Source organism: Ursus maritimus, unplaced genomic scaffold, assembly GCF_017311325.1.
Source record: "Ursus maritimus isolate PB19 unplaced genomic scaffold, ASM1731132v1 scaffold_17, whole genome shotgun sequence".
NCBI lineage: Eukaryota > Metazoa > Chordata > Mammalia > Carnivora > Ursidae > Ursus > Ursus maritimus.
The window spans coordinates 50996362-51014976 of record NW_024424119.1 but is presented as its reverse complement, the minus strand read 5'-3'; the positions used below and the strand labels follow the sequence as shown (position 1 = coordinate 51014976).

Sequence of the window (18615 nt, the reverse complement as noted above, 5' to 3'; positions counted from 1 at the left end):
ATCTTCCTGTTCACTAATTTTCCCTTCAACTATGTCTAATCTGCTTTTAAATCCATAGACTGAATTCTTAATTTTGGTTACTGAATTTTTGGTTCTAAAATTTCCATTTAAACTTTTTTATGGTTTCCAATCCTCTGGCAAAATTCTCCATTTTGTCTTTTATTTCCTTACATATATTAAGCAGTTATTTTACAGCCCATATAGGATCCTTTTATTTTCTAGATTTCTATGGGTCTGTTTCTATTATCTGTTGTTTCTATTGGTTTTAGTACATGTTGCCTTGTCTTCTTGTATGTCTGTTTTTCTCTGCTTGTGTGCCCAATGTTGTATTTGCTTTGTTTATAGAAACAGCTGGAAGCCTAGAATGCTGCTATCTTTTTCTACAAAAAATAATTATATTTGCAATCCAATTTCAAGGACTGAGGTATCTGAAGCAGAATTACAGTCTCTGCGAGAGTCCATGTACTTCCAATGCACCCTTGCTGGGGAGCAGCCCTAGCAGTCTAAGGCCTCACTCAAGGGAAATAAGGTAGCCTCCCCTGGTAGGTCCTAGACACCTGGACACCAATTCCCTACAAAGTGGTCAAAAGCACTGCTTAACCTCTCAGCCTCTTAGTCACTCTCTCAGAATTGACAAATGACCCAAGGAAAAGTCATTTCCCCTGACCTTATTTTCTGCTTCTCTACAAATTTCCTGGATAACATCATCCATTCCCAGGAATGGGAAGAACTTAAGTTCTCAACTAAGAACTTAAGTGGATGACTCCCAAGCTACATATTTAACCTTGACCTTTCTCATAGGTTAACTTCCAAACTGAACATTTCCCAACTGAGGTACTGATGGCAATGCAAACCTGGTATAACTACCACAAACCTTTAATTTACCCTCCATCAAACAAGCATTTCCTCATGTGTTTCATTTATCAGACAACAGATCACCATCTTCAATTATCTAGGCTAAAAACCTCAACCACCTTCTAATATTCTTTCCTCCTTACATTCACATCCAATTGTTTACCCAATTTCCAAAATACAAATTCTTCCTCCAAAATGCTTTTCACATCCATCCCTGTTTTCAATCCTCACCACCTCTTTCCTGGATTATACCAATAATCTCTTATGTAGTCACTCTCATTCTAGTGGTTTCCCCTTCAAATTGATCTTACACATTGGTGCTAGATTTATCTCTCATAAATCTGATCATACCACCCAATCCAGAAACCCTTATCTTCCTTATTTTCCTTCATAGCACTTATTAGTATGACATAATATATAATTACATTATAATTTATAATTACATATATTTATGAATATGTACCTCGATAAGGTATATATTCTCCTCGCCTCACTAACCTATAAGCTTCACAAGGACAGATTCTTTGTTGTAGTCACTGTTAAATATAGCACCATGACCAAAAATCACTAGTTGAATGAATATTGTTGAATAAATTAATTAATGTAAAACAGACATCTAAACAGCTCAACATCATAAATGCAGGCATAACTGCAGACATCTAAACATCTACATATCATAATTCCAGACCTTCTCCAATCAGGCTCAAACTTGCCTTACTACCTAAATCATTTCTTCAATAGTCATTGAGTGCCAAAGTAGGCATTAAGAATATAGTGCTGAATAAGACTGCAGTCCCGATCAACATGGAATTCACCATCTATCAGGGGAACAGCATTAAATAATTAATTATTTAGTGCTTACTTCAGCAGCACATATACTAAAATTTAAACAATTCACTATTTGGGGCGTCTGGCTGGCTCAGTCAGTGGAGCGTGTGACTCGACCTCAGGGTCATGTGTTTGACCCCCCACATAGGGTGTAGAATTCACTTTATTTTTTTTTTCAGGATTTTATTTATTTATTTGAGAGAAAGACAGAGACAGCAGAAGCAGGGAGAGAGGAGGAGGGAGAGGGACAAGTAGACTCCCTGCTGAGTGTAGAGCCCATCGCAGGGCTCAATCCCAGGACCCTGAGATCATGACCTGAACCCGATGTCAGATGCTTGACCAACTGAGCCCCCCAGGTGCCCCTAGAGTTCACTTTAAAAACAAAACAAAACAATTCATTATTTAGTTATAATTGTGATAAGTGCTATCAAGGAAAAGTATAAGAAGCTATGAGAATACATAATGGAGGATATGAACTGGGAGTACAAGGAAAGCTTTCTTGAAGAACTGACAGTTGAAGTGAGCTTTGAAAGAGTAGTAATTAAAATGTTTATACATTTTTGTGGGGGTGGGCAGGGTTAGACCATTCCAGGCAGGAGAAACAGCATAAACTGTGTAATTATTATTATTATAACTTCTCCTTACTCTGTGATAGACACACTGCTAGGTACTTTACATATATTATCTCACTGAAACTCCTATAACCTGATGAAGTACATGTTGTTTTTACCCAAATTATACCTATGAGGAAATGAGGCACAGTGAGGTTGAATGACTTGCTCAGAGGTCACAGAACTAACAAGCTGGGAACCTTCCTAATCCTCTCAGTAAAAGGTAACCCCATCCTTCTACCACAGTCCAAAATGGCACCCTCAGGCCCCTGCATACTACCCCAGGTTAACTTTTGTACCTGTCAGTAACACATTTGTCTGCCCCCCAAGAAATCTGACATTTCTCAGAGAGAAGAACCCTAACTAATTCATCTTTGTTTGCCACAGTGCCAAGCACAGTGCTTACAGCAGGCCTGTTGAATGCATCAGCATCTGTCGGATGCACTAGGAAATTAGCCCAAAAACCCAGACAAATACTTTTGGCTGGATCGAATTAATTTGTTTACATTGTTTGTTGCTTCTACTCTCAAAATCCATATTCATTTTAGAAAAGTAATATGCTTTCTGCATGGCTGACAGAAAAATCAGTAAAGGAGAAGAGAAGCCAAAACACCAGAACAAAGGAAGCCCAAAGCATCACTGGAGAATGCCAGATCTCCTGGGTAGGGATAACCTGGAGTCAGCATGAGTGAGGAGCCGGCAGGCTTGAACTTGGAGCCTGTTCTAATTGGTGTCTTTGTTCTTCCGGCTACACTGTGTATCTTCTGTTCATTCCTCCCTACCTACTCTCCACACTGCTCTAGCCAAAGGAAGTCACTGGCGGGAGACAAGGAAAAGGAAGGAAAGTAACATCAGACTAATCGTCAGACTAATCCCCTGACTCCCTCAGAGTAAAACTGCCTTTACTTAAGGTTTCAGTTACTATCCTTCCAAATCAGCTTCTACGTACATCTTGGGTGGGTTCTGGTAATCCTTCATCTCTTCAGGGCTAGGGGTAGTAACAGACCTGAGCATTACTAGTATTGCCTTTTGTGGTTTCCCTACACTCTGCCCACACTTCTGTAAATAGTCACTTTATTAAACTCTCCTCGAATTACTCTAATTTGAGTGTGCCATCTGTTTTCTTCTGGGACCCTGACTGATATATTGGCCTCCTGGTCTGACATGCCTCCGAGAAGCAAGGCAATGGAAAGGTGAGATGCAATGATGAGGGACAGGCATGAGGACAGACTGCCGGGAATACTCGAAGGGAAGAAATAGGCAAAAGAAGGTGAAGGGGACAAAAACTGAAGGGACCATGATTCCGATCAGGGCTTCTCCTAGGTAGAGGAAAACTCAAAAACCACTACATCGAAGCTGGAAATAGTCTCTCTACCCTTAGTTTGGGCATTATAATCAAATTAGTGTTAAGATATTTTCTCAGAAAATGTCAATTTAAAATAAATAAAACACCTAATATCACTGGAGCCAACCTGAGGTACCCTGCTAATCATGGTACTGACTATAGAGAAGACAAAAACAACACATCAGTGGCTTCTGTCTTCTTTAAATCTTGCAGATCTATGCCTTATCTGTACTCAGTGTTACAGCAGCCTCAAAGCTCCCGTCTCTTTACACCCTGCTCCTTTGTTCTTTGCACACTGTTTAATGCCGTCTTTCTCCACTAGGACACACAAGCAGAGCCTTTGCAGAACTCAGGGTCTGCAGCCTTCTCTTAAGACAAGTGAAAGAACCACTTTAACAAAATAGCTGCCACTTTCCTTCACCTTGTCTCCAGTTCACCAACTGCATACTTATAGGAGAAATCTGCTCCTGCCGTCTGTCTACTGCCAAAGCAACTGAACAGGCCTTTACGGATAGCTGGAAAAGATACTGTAATTTGATAGTCATCCTTTTTTTCCTGCTCTAATTATTATTTTAACGGGCTTCTTCTTATTTTAATAGATTTTTTTTAATAAGGAAATCTTACTTACAAATTTTAATTAGCTTACTGAATATTCACTGCTTTGGAATAAGTAGTTTAATGAGGAAAGAGACCTCCAGCTACCAACTAGCCTGGAGTGTCTAAAGTAGCTTAGGGGGAAATGATGCAGCCCTAGTGATAGAAGCCCAGGCCTGTGCCTCACAAACCAGGACTCTGCTGCTGGGGCCCCAGGGACAGAGGAATCACACTGCCTCTTGCAGGACAAAAACAAGTAAAAATCCAGTTTTTTGCTTTTTATCAAGAACCTCTGTGTAAGAAGAACCTCCAGCTCTCCCACTTGAAAGACCTGTGACTCTTTGTCAAATTACTTAACCTCTCTGAACATCAGTCTCCTCATCTGTAAGGGTTAGATAATAATTTTTTCCACACTAGACTGTTATAAAAGCAGGTCTTGTGCACCGCTTTAAAAGCTCTAAAATACGTTAGTTGAATGAATGAATGAATGAATCTTAATGTTGCCAATTAACCTCTCTACTATTTCAGGTTCTCATCTGTTTAAAAAAAAAAATCAATCCTTTCTTTACAGTACATTTCAATTACAGTAGCAATGAAGAATAAGTGAACATTTTTCATTCTAAAAACACCTAGCAGAGAAAGTAAGGCCAGAGTTCTTTAAACTCAAAATTGGAATCAGGAGAACAATGGAGTTTTTTGTGACTTGCTAATTTGAATAATCAATGCAAGTTAGCTCTATTTCAAAAAGTAAAAGCATATTAATATCTGCTTCACTAATTAAGAACATGTGACAATTTAAGTATGATTCTCAATGCTTATGACATTTGAAATAATTTCTTCTTTTGTGAATTTTCGGGGTGTTATGTAAAATAAGGGGAACTCCACCTTACTCAACCAAACCAAGTCTTAAGAAATCAGAGATCTCAAATTCTGAGTTCAACCTGCAATTCTACGTTAAAGACATTTATATTTATAATATATTAGCACAAATTAATGTAGGACTAACATAAACTGTAAATTTTTCACCTACCAGTGCCTATTTATATAATATATAGTGAACTTAAAAAACTATAATAATAAAACAATATACAGGGGCGCCTGGGTGGCACAGAGGTTAAGCGTCTGCCTTTGGTTCAGGGCGTGATCCCGGTGTTATGGGATCGAGCCCCACATCAGGCTCCTCCCCTATGAGCCTGCTTCTTCCTCTCCCACTCCCCCTGCTTGTGTTCCCTCTCACTGGCTGTCTCTATCTCTGTCAAATAAATAAAAATAAAATCTTTAAAAAAATAAAATAAAATAAAATAAAACAATATACATTAACTTCATATGTAAAACCAAACTCCTGATCTCCTCTCCCCCTGAAAAACCTGCTCCTCCCAAATCTGTCCCCATCACATTTAATGAAAACTGCATCTTTCTGCAGCTCATGCCAAAAGTATTCAAGTCCTCCTTGACTTTCTTTCTCTTACGTCCTACATTTCATCCATCAGTAAACCCTCTTGGCTGTACCTTCACAATTATCTGGAATCCAGCCACTTCTCATCACCTCTACTACAAACATCCTGGCCCAAACCACCATCATCTTCTGCCTGGATTATTGCAAAGACACCCTAACTGACGGTGGCTTCTCCTTGCCTCCTTCACTCTGTTGTCCATACAGCTGCCATGGCGATCCTGCTAACACTTAAGTCAGATCATGCCACTGCCCAGCTTCCCACTTCACTCGGAGGAAAGGTCTGCCATTACCATGGTGTCCAAGGTCCTGCACCATTTGGATCTCATGATCTCTCTGACTTCATCTCTTACTACTTCTTCCACTTGCTCAGGCAACTTTTACCTCGGGCCCTTTATTTACTGTTCCCTCTGCCTGGAATGTTCTTCACCTTTAGCCACATGGCTTGTTCATTCTCTCCTTCAGTCTTTACCAAAAGATATTTTCTCAGGAGGGGCTTTCTTTACCACTCTATTAAAAATTGCACACTTCACTCCCTGTTCTCCGTCCCCCCTTTAATTTTCTCCATAACACCTATCACTTTATTCTAATTTATTATCTCATTTATTTACTTTATTTGTTTGTACTTTTCCAGGAAAAGGGAAGCTCCATGAGGGTAGGCTTGTTGTTGTGTAAGTAGTAAACTTTTCAGTCAGGTGAAATATATATATGCCAAAAAAGGGGCACACGTCATAAGTAGAGAGCTTGATGAATTTTCCAAAAAGTGAAGATACCCATGAAACCATCACTGAGATCAAGAAACATCAGGGGCCCCTGGCTAGCTCAGTCAGTTAAGCGTCTGACTCTTGGTTTCAGCTCAGGTCATGATCTCGGGGTCATGAGATCAAGCCCCACAAATTTCTTTCTCCCTCTCCCTCTGCTCACCCCGCCCCCACCTCATGTGTGCATATAGGTGCGCTCTCTCTCCCTCTCTAAAATAAATAAAACTTAAAAAAAAAGAGGGGGAGAGAAACATCCCCTTTCCAATCACTTTTCTCCCAAGGGTAACCACTTTTATCCTGACTTTTAACACTAAGATCAATTTTGCCTGTTTTTGAGCTTTTTTTTTTTAAGTAGTCTCCAGGGGTGCCTGGTGGGTCAGTCATGATCCCAGGGCCCTGGGATGGAGCCTGGAGCCTGGAGCCTGGAGTCAGTCTCCCTGCTCAGCAGGGGGATCTGTTTCTCCCTCTCCCTCTGCCCCTACCCCCCAGCTTGTGCTCTCTTGCTCTTTCTCTCTCTCAGATAAATTTAAAAATAAATAAAGTAGGCTCCATGCCCAACGTGGGGCTTGAACTCATGATCCTGAGATCAAGAGTCTTATCCTCTCCAATTTGCATTTTTCATTCATTATTGTTTCTAAGATTCATTCAAATTGGGTGTATGTAGTTGTAGATCATCCTTTTTCATGGCTATATAGTAGCCTGTGATGGGATTATAGCAAATGGATTTATCCATTTCCCCAATCAATGGACAACTGTCTTACTTAAGTTTTCTGCCATTTCAAACAATGTTACAATGAATGCTTTTACATGTCTCCTGGTATACATACACAAGAAGTTTTCTAGGGCAATTTCACTTAGAGGTAAAATTATGGATTGAATGGTACAGGTATATTCAAATTTATAAGATAATGCCAAAAGTTTTCCAAGTGGCTATACCCATTTATATTCCTACCAGAAATATTTAAGAGTTCCTGCTACTGTATATTCTCGCCAACAATGTGTAGACTCAGTATGGTCAAATTTAGGATTTTCCGTCACAACCCGGGAAATGTAAAATGTGGTTTCATTGCAGTTTTTAAATCACATTTTCCTGATTATTAGTAAGAAGGATCTTCTCATATAACTGAATATTTATATTTCTTCTGTGACGTCTTTATTTGTGTCTTATCTATTTTTCAAATATGTTCTTTTTCTCTTATTAATTTATAGGAAATCTTTATGTATTTTGGATTTTAATCTTGCTTATACACTTACAAATCCCTTCTTGCAGTCTGTGGGCTATCTTCATATTTTAAAAAAGGTTTTATTGGAAATGATTTCAAACTTGCAAAAAAAAGTTGCAAAAACAAAAATAGTACAAAGAACATCTGTGTATGCCTTTTACTCATATTCACCTGTTATTAAACATTCTGCCCCATTTGTTTTATCATCTGTGTGTACTCGTGCATGCACACTCTCCCTCTGTGTTTACACATGTTTGTGTGTATGTGTTTACATATCTACATGCACATGTGTTTATATATATACATGCACACATATATAAACACACATACACACACATTTTTTCCCTGAACCGTATGAGAGTAAATTATATACGTCATGGCCCTTTATCCCTACATAAGTCAGTGTGTATTCCCTCAGACCAGAGATATTCCCTTATATCCCTGTACTACAATTACAAATTACAACTGACGTTAATAAATTTAACCCAATATCCTTTGCGGCACTTTTTCCCCCTTCAGTACAAGATCCAGTCTAGGGTCAGGTATTGCGTTTACCTGTCATGTCTCTATCCTCTTTTAGTGTGAAACATTTCCATGGCCTTTCTCTGACATTTTTAAAGAATACTGCTCCCATTCCCCTTTTTTCCCTAACAGAATACTCCTCGTTTTGTTTGTCTGATGTTTTCTAGTGATTAGATTCAGGTTACGTTCCTGGATGAAACACTGCACACAACGTCTACCTGTCCCCCTTTGGTGATGTTGCTTCTAATCACCTGAGCAGGTTTGTCCCATTTCTCCACTCTATAATTGCCTTTTTTTTCTTTTTTAAACCCTTGCAACTAACAAAGGGCCTATGGAGAGCCACTTTAAGACCATTTTCTTCATCAAAAATTTCCCCTAGATTTAATATCTACTGATGATTCCTGCCTGATCCAATCTTTACTAAAATGGCTGTATCATGTTGATGTTTCAGTCTCCATTAAGTACTTTGATAAACATTCTACCACTAAATCTATCAGTCTTTTCCTTTGTTGCTTATACTTTTTATGTTCTTTTTAAGTAATTTCTTCCTACCCTCAAAGTACTAAAGATATTACCTTACATTTTCTCCTGTAAGTTCCTTACTTATGCTTAATTATGATTTTAAGCAGTATTTTAAGCAATAAAGAATAAATCAGTTTCATATACCCTAAGTCTAGCGAAAATTATGTTGCTACAATTGCCTGTTTTCAGTGGATTTCAATTTTTTTAAGTTAGTTTTGTACATGAACAATTTCTGGATTCTAAATTTAATTGTATTTTAGTATGATATATATTTTAAACAATGCTTTTTCTCTTTAAAAAGTAGTTAACCTGTCAGGTCTGGAACATTCTCTGCTTTCACTTCTAAACAACTTAAACAACAGGGCACTAATTTATAAGGCTAGCAACTGATGTCTAATACTTAAAATGATAACATCATTGTTCCTACTTCAGAGATGTGTAGGAGGGGAATTGTTGAGGGGAAATTAACTTCTTTAGGCAGGAAAAGGGTAAAGAGGGGAGGAAATTGTCACAATTTAATGCTTAAACAGATCCCTGAAATTCTGCATTTGAAAGGCTGAACTGGGAGAAAAAAGGTCAGCAAGTCTCGCTTTGTAGACAGACTAATCTAAGTCTCTATTATTTCCATGTCTCAAGCAATTACCAAAAAAAAAATTTTTTTAAACCTAACAAAGCTGTTTTTCTATCAGAAGATAAGTGAAATGAATATAGCAATGTACTTAAAAAAAGAAGTACTGTGTTCCTAGCATTTTAGAAGTAGAGCAAAACCTCCATGGTTTGGAGTAGTCAGAAGGAAACTTTTCTCCCACTTATTACACAGCACGTGCTAGGGAAGTCTTACATTACACACAAAATGCTGGTACTACACTAATGAAAAGCCAGGATCGTATCGCTTTCAAAAAATATATATAATCTGTGTTATTCTCCAATGGTAACTATGTTACAGAAGTAAAAAAGCAGCAGACTCATGAAAACACCTTAACTGAAATCGACCTGGCAAACATTTGAATTCTAAAGTCAGAGAGTTGTTGGGAGAGCCAGTAAATGGGGCTTGGCCTCATCAACTGGTCTTTAGCATGTTCACTAATGTTCAGGGGAAATGCGCATACCAGAAAAACACCCACTTAATTCATGTTCCCCGTATGACCCAGCACATTATACTACACCTTAATAGTTCAAGTGGCAGTGAATACTAGATAACCCAGATAGGAATGCTTTATATACGTCTTCACAAGTTGGTAACTAAAATCAATTATATTCCATTTCAAACTGAGCAAGAGGAATCAAGATAAGCCACTATTTCGTAAAAGAATGACGCTCTTAAATGATAGCTTAATTATGAATCTAAGATTGTTCTAGAGGTTCCATGGAAAGTAATGCCAAAACAGAATTTGGAAATTATCTCAAACCCAGACTCCAATGCCTTAAAGAACAATGACTTAAAATACTGATATAAAACTTTCAGTGGAATCTGAAGGGGATCTTTAATATCTTGGACTTCAAATGTACATCAGGAATATTTATTTAAAAACTACTTTAAAATTTTTGTGTCCCAATAGGAAACATCGAAATTTGTGCCAAAGGTCAGCTTTTCCTTGAGTTCCACTGTAATAGCTGGTTGGTAATTATCACATTTGCGTGCTATAAAGAAAAGCTATCCCGATGTCAGTCTATAAACAACAGTATGAGTATTTAAATAAAATTATATTTTAGAGCTAATGCCAGTAAAATATACTTATTTTATAAGGAGGTACAGTTGATTATTTGTCTCCACTCCTCAATCTAAATACCCGTCTATCTGCCTAAAACTAAATGTATTTTTGTTAGAAGATGACAGCTAATTTCAGGGCCACAATTTATTACAATAAACATTAAAAAACAAACAAACAGTGACAGGTAAAAACTTAATTCTTCTGTTTAATGAATAACAAGGAAGCAAAGAAATCCTTGGGACCCAAATATCATAGCATGGTTACCAAGAAAAGACTTAGTGAATTCCTCAAAGCTTTCACCAAAGAGTTATATTAAATTTCCTTTCGGCAACAAATAAATTGGTTTCTCACTGGTAGAAGCTTAGGTCAGTCATCTAAATCAGGGAAAGCAGGACTACATGCCATTTACTGAAGAGTCACTTAAGAATAAACCGTGTCTCTCCCCATGGCATGTTTATGTCCTCTCTATAGAAGATTTACACTGGGGTGGTGGGTAATTATCTTGATTCCTTGTCACTTAGGATTAAAAAAAAATTACCTAAGCTTTAAAAGGTTGCATAAAAATGTGGAAATATCTATATTTTCTTTTTATCTTCTTTGATGATGGAACACATGGATCTGAAATTTGGTGATACCCTGAGGAAAGAATAGGGTTCCTATATCAATAGGGAAACAAGACAGACCCATGGTGTCCTCTCACCTGTGACACTGTGATGCTGCATTTCTTGGCCAGCTCCTCTTTGGCTTCTTCACTGGGGTAGGGGTTACTGAGGTGTGAGTAAAAATATTCATTCAAGATTTCTGTGGCCTGTTTACTGAAGTTACGCCTTTTTCGTCTATGACAAGAACCAAAAGAGAATTATAGTTATAATTAGCCTTAACCAAAGAGGGGTATACTGATTACAATTATACAAAAAAACCGGATTTCTAGTTTTAAACATTTTTAGGGTCTGATTTATCACAATGATATTGCAGTTATGCTCTTGGCATCCTCCAAAGCACTACCCAAATCATTTTAAGATGTAGGATCACTAAAAATACAAGAATGTGAAGTACAATTAACTCAATTCTTTAATTTATTCAACAAGGATCTAATGTGTTATAGGTTCTCAATGAAGATCCAGTGGGAACAAAACAGGTAAGACCTATGGGAGAGTTTACAGGAGAGTGGAGGGTTAAGGGACAGAGCAGAACGTTAGGGGGAAGAAAGCCATTAAACATGTATCACGGAAATAAATACAAATTATGGTGACCATATCAAGGGTCACGAAGGAAAAGTATAAGGTATACCAAAAGCATATAAGAGGGAAATTTAACATAGATTACGGAGTCAGGAAAGGTTTCCTTGAAGGGGTGACACTGAATCTGAGACCTGGAGAATGTGCAGGCATTAGTCAGACAAAGAGTAGAGGGGAAGAGGAACGAGCAGAGAAAGTGGTATTGAAACAGAAAAGAGCTTGGAAAGTCCAAAGGGGTAGAGGAGACTGGAACACAGTAAAAATCAGGGAACGTGAGTTGAGTATGGAAGGATGGGCAGGTGCCTGATTATATACAGGCTTAGTGGATCCATAAGGATTTTTGGATTTTAAGTGCAATAGGAAGCTATTAAAGGCTTTAAATTTTATGTTCCAAAAAGACCATTCTGACTGCTAAGAATAGTTGGAGGAGGAATGCAGGAAATGCATGAAAGGAGGAATGCATGAAAGGAAATGCAGATTTTTTAAAAAAGATTTTATTCATTCATTAGACAAAGAGAAAGAGTAAGCGTGAGCACTTGCAGGCAGAGTAGCAGGCAGAGGGAGAGGGAGAAGCAGACTCCCCACTGAGCAGAGAGCCTTACACGGTGGGGATCTCCATCCCAGGACCTAGAATCATGACCTGAGCCAAACGCAGATGCTCAACTGACTGAGCCACCCAGGCGCCCCAGGAAATGTAGTTATTTAAGGGGACAACTCCAATGGTCAAATTGAGAGATGATGGTAACCTGGCATAGGGTGAGAGTACTAGAAATAAAAAGATTCAAGATCTACCTGAAAGGTAAAAACAGTAGGACTTGGTGATGGACTGGATGGGGGCAGTGGGTGGAGGAGAAAGTGAAGGAAGGTAAGGAAAAAATACATTAAGCATTTCTAGATTTTTCTGCTTAAGCAAGTCTCTGGACTAAGGCATCATTTGCTCACAAGGGANGGAAAGAGTAGGGGAGGAAATTTTCTTTGTTTTTACTAGGAAGGGGGTGGCAGAGTCAGAAGACCAAGTATTTATTAACAATTTATTTCAAACAGCAAAAATGTTACTTATATTTGGGCTTTGTTATTATGATTTTAAAGAATTCCAGCCTGAAAATTAGCCTTTGTCAGACTTCACTTTAAATTAGATCCTCCAGTAATACTTCCCCAAATAATTTTCTTAATACTGTCTTCCAAATAATCTTAATGATCATCTCACTTGTGATATCCCCTACTCAGGAAAGAGTCGGTAGGCAGCTGTAACACGTGTAGACCCTATGAGATTCTTCTAGTTAAAATGATGTTACTAATACGGCAGGTTAAGTATGTGATCTATGTCTCAACATTAAGGGAGAGCCAGGGGAGGAAGAAATCTAGGTCTGATCAAAACATCTCAGGTTATGAGTCCTGAAATTTCCTAATTTCAATAATTTTTTGGAAGGTTAAACCGTCGGTTGTTCCCTGAAGGATGAAGAAGAGATTCAAGATCTACTTAGGGATTAAGATCAACGGGATGTAATGATGAATTAAATAGGGGAGGTGGTGAGGAAAAACAGGGAGGGAAGGAAAGGGAGAGAAAGACACCAAGAACAGCAGCCGGGACTTTTGCAGCAGTCATGCACTCCTCTCACGTGGGGCGCTTTGGAGAGGCACCTGATGAGGAGGTGTGTAGGTGAGTAGGGTGGAAAAGTCTAGAACAGGTACTGAAACTGTCAGATCTATAGATAAATTACCTGGCCCACAGATCGTGTTTGTTGAGACCACACAATAATGACCTACCCATGAAAATCTAAGTTTCTGGCTTCTCATGAAAACTTGGAAGATCAGTCACACGAGTCCCACATTCTCAGAAGCCAGCCATAGGCTAAAGCTGAGTGATGGCTGTGCCCCCAGATACGCACCCATCTGTTCTAATTCTCACTGTCCCTCATCCGGTCACTCCACTCAATTCTATTATATGTAAGCTTGTAAATTTGGGACTCTTAAGTCTAAAACATGGAGTCCAGAGAGCCCTTTCTTGTTAGATGGGATGCTGCATAGTTCCTGAATGGTTAAATAAAACCAATTAGATCTTTAAAATAACAATAAATACATACATACATACATACATACATACATAAATAAATAAATAAAACATGGAGTCCAGCAGCAAGACGGAGACTTGACACAAGGGCATTTCTCTGGGAAATGAAAAGAGGAATGAGCAGGAACATATCTGGGAAAGCAAAGCTAAGTTTAGCTCGTTTATCGACTGTGCCTAGGAACGGTTTTAGTAAACACTGAAAAACCTCAGAGAACAAATTTGAGCAGAACAGAACACCTCACCCCAGATAGTCTGCCTATGTCCAAACTGCTAGGGCACTTCTACTAGAAGAGCAGAGGGACCTATGCAAATGTATTCTTAACTGTTTTGCACTGGTACATGCTTCAACTTGTCCAATTACCAGGAGAATGTGAGTGTGGCCATAGGAGGAGCCAGAGTGAGCAAGGAAGTCACATATCTGAATGAGCATGTTTGCCTAGAGCAGAAAAAGCCTGGCTGCTCAGGGTAGAGGGCTTGCTGAAAGGCACTACAGGAGGAGTTGAAACCGAAGCTCAGTGTTTACATTCACTTGAAGGCATAAAACAGAAGAACTTGGTGTTACACTTTATTTATTTCTTAGAAAAACATGTAGAAAATGCCCATTAAGCATCCCCCTAAGTTTCTTTCCCGCAGGGTCTAGCACAGTCTAAATGGCTGTGCCTCAGGCCAGTGTGCAGTGGTGCCTCGGTCCCAGGGCTGCGTCCCATCAGCATCACAACATCACTAACAGCCATCTCTGCAGGAGAAGGGACTCTGCTCCAAGCTCTGCCACCTTCCCATTCTGCCTCTGCTCACTCTGACTTTTTAACATACTTCCTCTTCTTGGAAGAAAAATAAATCATTTAGGTGGATACATTATGAATGCAGTTATGTAATAAAAAAAAAGCACACATGTTGACAAGAATGGGAAAGTATCAGCGGAAATAAGGATAGCAATTGTTAGGAAGGATTTCTTTCTGAAGGAGGTGCTTTTAAGTATCTCTGTTACATAACATTTTTTATTAAAATACTCAAAGTTGAAAAGCAATTTTGAAATTTTTTCGTTTTTGTTTTCTGACACTACCTTAACACTCTGACTTGAGATATTAAAAGTATAAAGCAGAAATACTCATTCATCTGCCTAGCCAATAAATTACCTTTTGCAGCTTACTGCATTTCAGCTTGCTGGAATCATGGGGAGTATAAACGTTCAAGACTTGGCGGCTGCTTTTCAGTGACAATGTGGCTTACTGGGGAAGAGAAGAAATGTTCCTGAAAAGCTACAATAAAGGCAGTCTGAATGAAGTTTGGTCTAGAGAATTGTAACAATGTACTATCAGTATTGAAGAGAAAGCAAGGACTAGTGCAGTGGAGTGATTAAAGTGGGCTTCCTAAAAAGGGAACATTTAGGCTGGGCCTGGAAAGATGAGCAAGGTCTCACTAAATCGACAAACACAAGCACTCGCTCCCTTCCAGGATCCATGCGGGACACCCTCACAGATGACAACTCATCAGTGGTGACCAAGTTGGGGAGAGGGTTGGGAGTTTACTGTGGAAGGCCAGCGATGGGGTTTGGGGGGTGGGTTGTGGTTCCAGTCAGAGGAAACAGGTAAGACCAAGAGGGATTTCATTTTGTATTAATCACAGGAGAGAACAATTTAATGATATAAAATGAGAGCACTAAAAATGTTTAAACTTTGATCTAATAATTCCATTTCTGAGAATTAATCCTTAGGAAATAATCCTAAAGATCAAAAAGTTTCAATGCATAAAGATTTTCACTGAAACACTAGTTTCCATAAACATCTGTTTAAAATAGAATCCTCTTTTCACCATTTTCTTGCCCCTTACCTTGTTTTATTTTCTTCACAGGACTTATCATCCTATTACATTTCATTGCATAACTGAATAGAACACTATAGCACACAGGCATACCTTGTTTTACCGTGCTTCACAGATACTACAATTCTCACAAATTGAAAGTCTGTGGCAGACCTGCACTGAACAAATCTATCAGAGCCATTTTATCAATAATGTTTGCTCACTCGGTGTCTCTGTGTCACATTCTCTTAATTCTTGCAATATTTCAAACATCTCTATTATTACTACATTTGTTATGGTGATCTGTGATCAGTGATCTTTGATGTTACTATTGTGATTGTTCTGGGCTGTCAAGAACTGTGTCCCTCTAAGACAGCAAACTTAACAAGTGCTGTGTGTGTTCGGACTGTTCCACCAACTGGCCTTCTCCCGTCTCTCTCCATCTCCTCAGGCCTCCCTATTCCCTGAGACACAACAATACTGGTATTGGGTCAATGAATAACCCTACAATGTTCTCTAAGTGTTCAAGTGAAAGGAAGAGCTGCACATGTCTCACTTGAAATTAAAGCTAGAAATGATTAAGCTTAGTGAGGAAGGCATGTCTTCACTAAAGTTGGTAAAACAGGCCAAAAACTAGGCCTCTTGAGCCAAATGGTCAACCAAGTTGTGAATGCAAAGGAAACGTTCTTGAAGGAAATTAAAAATGCTATTCAAATGAACACATGAATGATAAGAAAGTGAAAACAACCCTATTGCTGATGGAAAAAGTTTTAGTGGTCTGGATTAGAAGATCAAACAGGCCAGAACATATTCTCTTAAGCCAAAGCCTAATCTAGAGCAAGGCCCTAACACTTTTCAATTCTATGAAGGCTAAGAGAGGTGAGGAAGCTGCAGAAGAAAAGTCTGAAGATAGGAGGCGTTGGTTCATGAGGTTTAAGGATTAATGCAGGTGACTACACGGGACAACAGATTTTCAGTGTAGACAAAACAACCTTATATTGGAAGAAGATGCCATCTAGGACTTTCATAGCTAGAGAGGAGAAGTCAATGCCTGGCTTCAAAGCTTCAAAGAACAGACTGGTTCTCTGGTTAGGAGCTAATACAGCTCGTGACTTTAAGCTGAGGCCAATGCTCACTGACCATTCCAAAAACCCTAGGGCCCTTAAGACTTAGGTGTTCAATCTACTCTGCCTGTGTCCTATAATGGAACAACAAAGCCTGGATGACAGCACATCTGTTTACAACATGGTTTATTCAATATCTTAAAGCTCACTGTTAAGACCTACTGCTCAGAAAAAAAAGATTGCTTTCAAAATATTACTGCTCATTGACAATGCTCCTGGTTACCCAAGAGCAATGATGGAGAGGGACAATGAGATTATGTTTTCATGCCTGCTAACACAACATTCACTCTGCAGCCCATGGATCAAGAAGCAGTTTGACTTTCAAGTCTTATTATTTAAGAAATACATTTTGTAAAGATACAGCTGCCAGAGATGGTGATTCCTCTGCTGGATCTGGGCAAAGTAAACTGAAAACTTTCTGGAAAGGATTCTCCATTCTGAGGCCATTATCAATATTCATGATTCATGGGAAAAGATCAAAATACCATCATCAGCAGGAGTTTGAGAGAAGTTGACTCCAACCCTCATAATGACTTTTTAGTGGAGGAAGTCACTGCAGATGTGGTGGGAATAGCAAGGGGTCTAGGATTAGAAGTGGAGCCTGAAGCGGACTGAACTGCTACAATCTCATGATCAAACTTGAACAGATGAGGAGTTGCTCCTTTGGATGAGCAAAGAAAGTGATTTCTTGAGATGGAATCTACTCCTGGTGAAGATGCTGTGAAGATGGCTGAAATGACAACAAAGGATTTAGGATATTACATCAACTGAGTTGATAAAGCAGCAGCAGGGCTTGAGAAGACTGACTCCAATTTGGAAAGAAGCTCTATTGTGAGTAAAATGCTATCAAAAGGCATCACGTGCTACAGAGAAATCGTCTGTGAAGAATCAGTCATGCAGCAAACTTCACTGCTGTCTTAAGAAATTGTTCCAGCCACCCCAGCCTTCAGCAACCATCACCCTGATCAGTCAGCAGCATCAACACCGAGGCAAGACCCTCCACCAGCAAAAAGATTATAACTTGCTGGAAGCTCAGATGATGGTTAGCATTTTTTAGCAATAAAGTATTTTTTAATTAAGGCATGTACATTTTCTTTTAGACAAAATGCTACTGCATACCTAACAGACTACAGTACAGTGTAAACATAACTTTTATATGCACCAGGAAGCCAAAAAAATTCATCTGATTCACTTTATTGTGATACTCGCTTTACTGTGGTGGTCTAGAACGAACCTGCAATATTGCTGAGGTATGCCTGTATTTATTTACTTGTTGATTGTCTATTTCCCCAAGCAGAATGTAAGCTCAACTGGGGCAAATATGTTAACCTATCTTGTTTACTTTTATAATCTTCAGCATAAGTAAATACTTGTGAAAGGAAGGAGGAAAGGAAGGAAGGAAAGAAGAGAGAAACTATCATGGAAATTAATAGAAACAACTTAAATGCTCAAAAATGAAGGAATAGCTAGGTAAATTATTTATCATATATCCATTTGGTAGACTTCAACCATTAAAATATTTAAAATTAGAGTTTATACTATATAAAAATGTGTATTTACTCATGGTAAATTTTTTAAAAAAGCAAACCAAATCATGCACATTGTACCAGCACAAGAACATTTTTTTAAAGCCCCCAAACCAGAAGGAAATATCCTAAACCATTTACAGTGATTTTTTTCTTTGAGTAGCAAAAATATGGTTGTCTTTTATCCTGCATCTTTCTATTCTACAGATTTTCCAATTTTCCATAGTGAGCTTGGGATTTTTTAAATAGGAAAAAAATAGAATAAAACTTCAAAGAATCTTAGCAACCAAAAAAAAAATAATTCAGGCTGAAAACAGGTCATATAAGGCCTTAAATGCTAGGTTAAGTAGTGTGTATGTGAGTTATCCGGCACTGCAAAGCTACCGTGGTTTTTAAGTAAAGCAATCAGGGCATCATAGGGATGCTTCAG

The 18615-nt window shown here is 38.6% G+C and overlaps 1 protein-coding gene across 2 annotated transcripts in view; it reads right to left on the bottom strand.

Moving 5' to 3' along the window:
- The window catches only part of PBX3 (PBX homeobox 3), a 210988-nt gene that overhangs the window by 20544 nt on the left and 171829 nt on the right, over positions 1-18615 (bottom strand). For both annotated transcript variants that reach the window (XM_040631898.1, XM_040631899.1), the window contains exon 5: positions 11127-11262. In XM_040631898.1, coding sequence (XP_040487832.1) covers positions 11127-11262 — 136 coding nt within the window. The remainder of the gene's footprint in view (positions 1-11126; positions 11263-18615) is intronic.